At 39.9% G+C, this 2,512-nt stretch overlaps 1 protein-coding gene across 1 annotated transcript; it reads left to right on the top strand.

Moving 5' to 3' along the window:
• The first annotated feature begins 632 nt into the window (after positions 1-632).
• LOC112904796 lies at positions 633-1,588 on the top strand. The gene is made up of 2 exons (XM_025975773.1): positions 633-707; positions 788-1,588. Exon 2 carries the CDS (start codon positions 815-817, stop codon positions 1,424-1,426), a length of 612 nt encoding a protein of 203 aa, XP_025831558.1. The 5' UTR covers positions 633-707; positions 788-814; the 3' UTR covers positions 1,427-1,588.
• The last annotated feature ends 924 nt before the right edge of the window (positions 1,589-2,512 follow it).

Raw genomic sequence — 2,512 nt, 5'->3', positions numbered from 1 at the left:
CTCTTTTTTAAATACTATTTTGTTTACTTTCGGGAACCTTCTGGAAACACCCGGATAGTTTACTTTTTCTTTAAACTGTTTAATTGCTTTCTCAGGACGCAGGTACGATACACACATTTACGAATACGGCGCACATGAAGAAAGGCGCCCGTGGCTAGTCGGCGAATCGATAAGCCATTCAGGCATACGTGTGCCCGATCGCACACAAACGCACTCGTGCTCGCTACAATATCCAACAGGCAATACAAGGAAACATTTTTGCTTCCCAAAAATTATTGAATTCACTCCAGTAAATTAATGGAAATATTGAAGTTCATATTTTTAAGATAATTGAATTCTCAAAATTAAAATTACTTTAGGTAAATGACACTATTACATGTACAAACACCTTAACTAATGTATAAAAGAAGTCAATTNTAAGTACGAACGTACGTACGTACGTACGTACGTACGTACGTACGTACGTACGTACGTACGAACGTACGTACATACGTACGTACGTACGTACGTACGTACGTACATACACACATCATCAAAAAAATTGGCTAGCATGCTACTAATATGTTAAAACGTGGAAATATAATGAAAATTCCGATTTCACTTTTCGACCCAATTACAATAACTTCCTAATGGGAAGTTAAAAAGAATGGTTGGGAAAGATTTAAGGAAGCCGACAGTGCCGTTTCGGGAAGTTTAGGGCGGGTGCTGTAAGTAGAATGAAATATTTAGTAAAATTATTTTGTATTAATTGTGTAATATTTTAAAACAATTATATTTCGTTTTGGAGTTTGAAATAGTTGGAGTCGTTACCACTATGGCGGCGTTATCGGTTGCCTCAACCACAACCACTGTGGCAGCGGGAAAAAAGAAGCTGGGGATCCGGCGGAATAGTGTGGCGACGACGTCTCCGACGTGGAGCGGTCCGGGGACGAGGCCCACCATAAGCACGGTGACCCCAGCAGAAACGCTGCCTCCACCGACGATGACGGCTCCAACATTGCCACAAGGGGAACAGTTGATGGGAAAAGGTACATGTTCCACAGATGTGACGATGCCTCTGTGGTGTATATTACCTGTATCACCTCTGTCCGACACCCCCATGACGCTTTCGCAGGAGATGGAGCGTTTAGAAGGTGTCATGGTAAGTGCTCATCATGTGCGAGAAAAGATGGAGGCACTGACGTCAGCTTGGGAGAGGAAGCGCGATGCTCGCTGTAACGTAAGCACAGAGCTTGCCCAAGTGCGAAAGTGCAGCACGAACGAGGTTACTCGTCTTCAAAAAGAAATCCTGCAGCTATCGGAGAAAGAGACGCAACTAGTGGAAGAAGAAGACAGGTTGCGTCTCGAAGAAGACGTCCTAGGGCATGAGGTGGAAACGAAGCGCCCGAAGTATGAGCGGCTCTGTGTGGGTGCGCAGAAGTGGTAATACAGCAACATGTGCGGAGGTAACTGTAAATGATGAAATATGATGATACCTGATATTTTACGATTTTATCGTTCCTAGGAGACGCTGTGTATAGGTATGCGAGGGATGCAAAATGGGGTTGAAAATGGGGTGAGAAGAAAATCCGCTGAAAAACATCATAGGGAAATGGGTTAATGTGGGGTGGGGCAGAGGTGGGTGGGGGGATCAGGGGAGTTAAGTCCGAACGGGGTAGTTGTGTGAATTCAGCTACTGCAACAGTGCCAACTTGTAGACCCAGTTGTCAGTATTAACAGTGGCAGAGGGGTCTCTTTTTTTAAAACCACTCCTTATAACTCTAATTAATTCTACAAGTTAAGGGTAGAAACTTAGTTCCTTAATAACAGCGGTTCACCACTTTCACTCGATGGAAAACGTTCTTCACTGAAAGGCGAACTTTTTTTATTGAAATATTTTTCCGCTATCGTCCACCTTTCATACACTTTCTGGGGCTGAAAGTATGGGGTTAAACCATGTAAAAAAATATTTTCATACTTTTTTACGTGGGATCATTTTAGTTACCCTTAAACATACATTTTACAAGAGGAACACTTCTTTTTTCCACTGCTTCTATTTTTTAAGTAACTTTGAAAGTGTTAAGATTTTGTCAACTTTATTTTTTTTTATTTTTAATTTTTTTAATTTTAATAACTTGTGTTGGGTAGCATCTTTTAAGAACATAACTTATTGCAAGATTGTATCTCCTTATGCTTCAAAAAAATTAATAAATGGTCCGTTTTACACTTTTACCCCCATCATTTATTACGTTGAGGGATTTTATAAATATGTTTCTTCTGTTCTTATACTACATCTCATTACCTAACATTTCATATACTACTCACTCGTTCAACTCATTAATTACACTAACTTATAATTTTTTGAAACACATCGACTTCCACCAAATTTACTATCATAACTTTTCTTCTGCGACACCTCTCCATTGAAATCATAAACGGGTAGTACATTATAAATAACAACTTTTATCTTCTCTATGCTTCTTCCATTATTACACTTTTTCACCAATAAACAATTACTACTGTTCCAACATTA

The sequence above is a fragment of the Agrilus planipennis genome, unplaced genomic scaffold (genome assembly GCF_000699045.2).
Source record: "Agrilus planipennis isolate EAB-ADULT unplaced genomic scaffold, Apla_2.0 scaffold153, whole genome shotgun sequence".
NCBI classification, from domain to species: domain Eukaryota; kingdom Metazoa; phylum Arthropoda; class Insecta; order Coleoptera; family Buprestidae; genus Agrilus; species Agrilus planipennis.
Note: the sequence above shows the minus strand (reverse complement) of the source record. Positions and strands in the feature narration are given on the sequence as shown.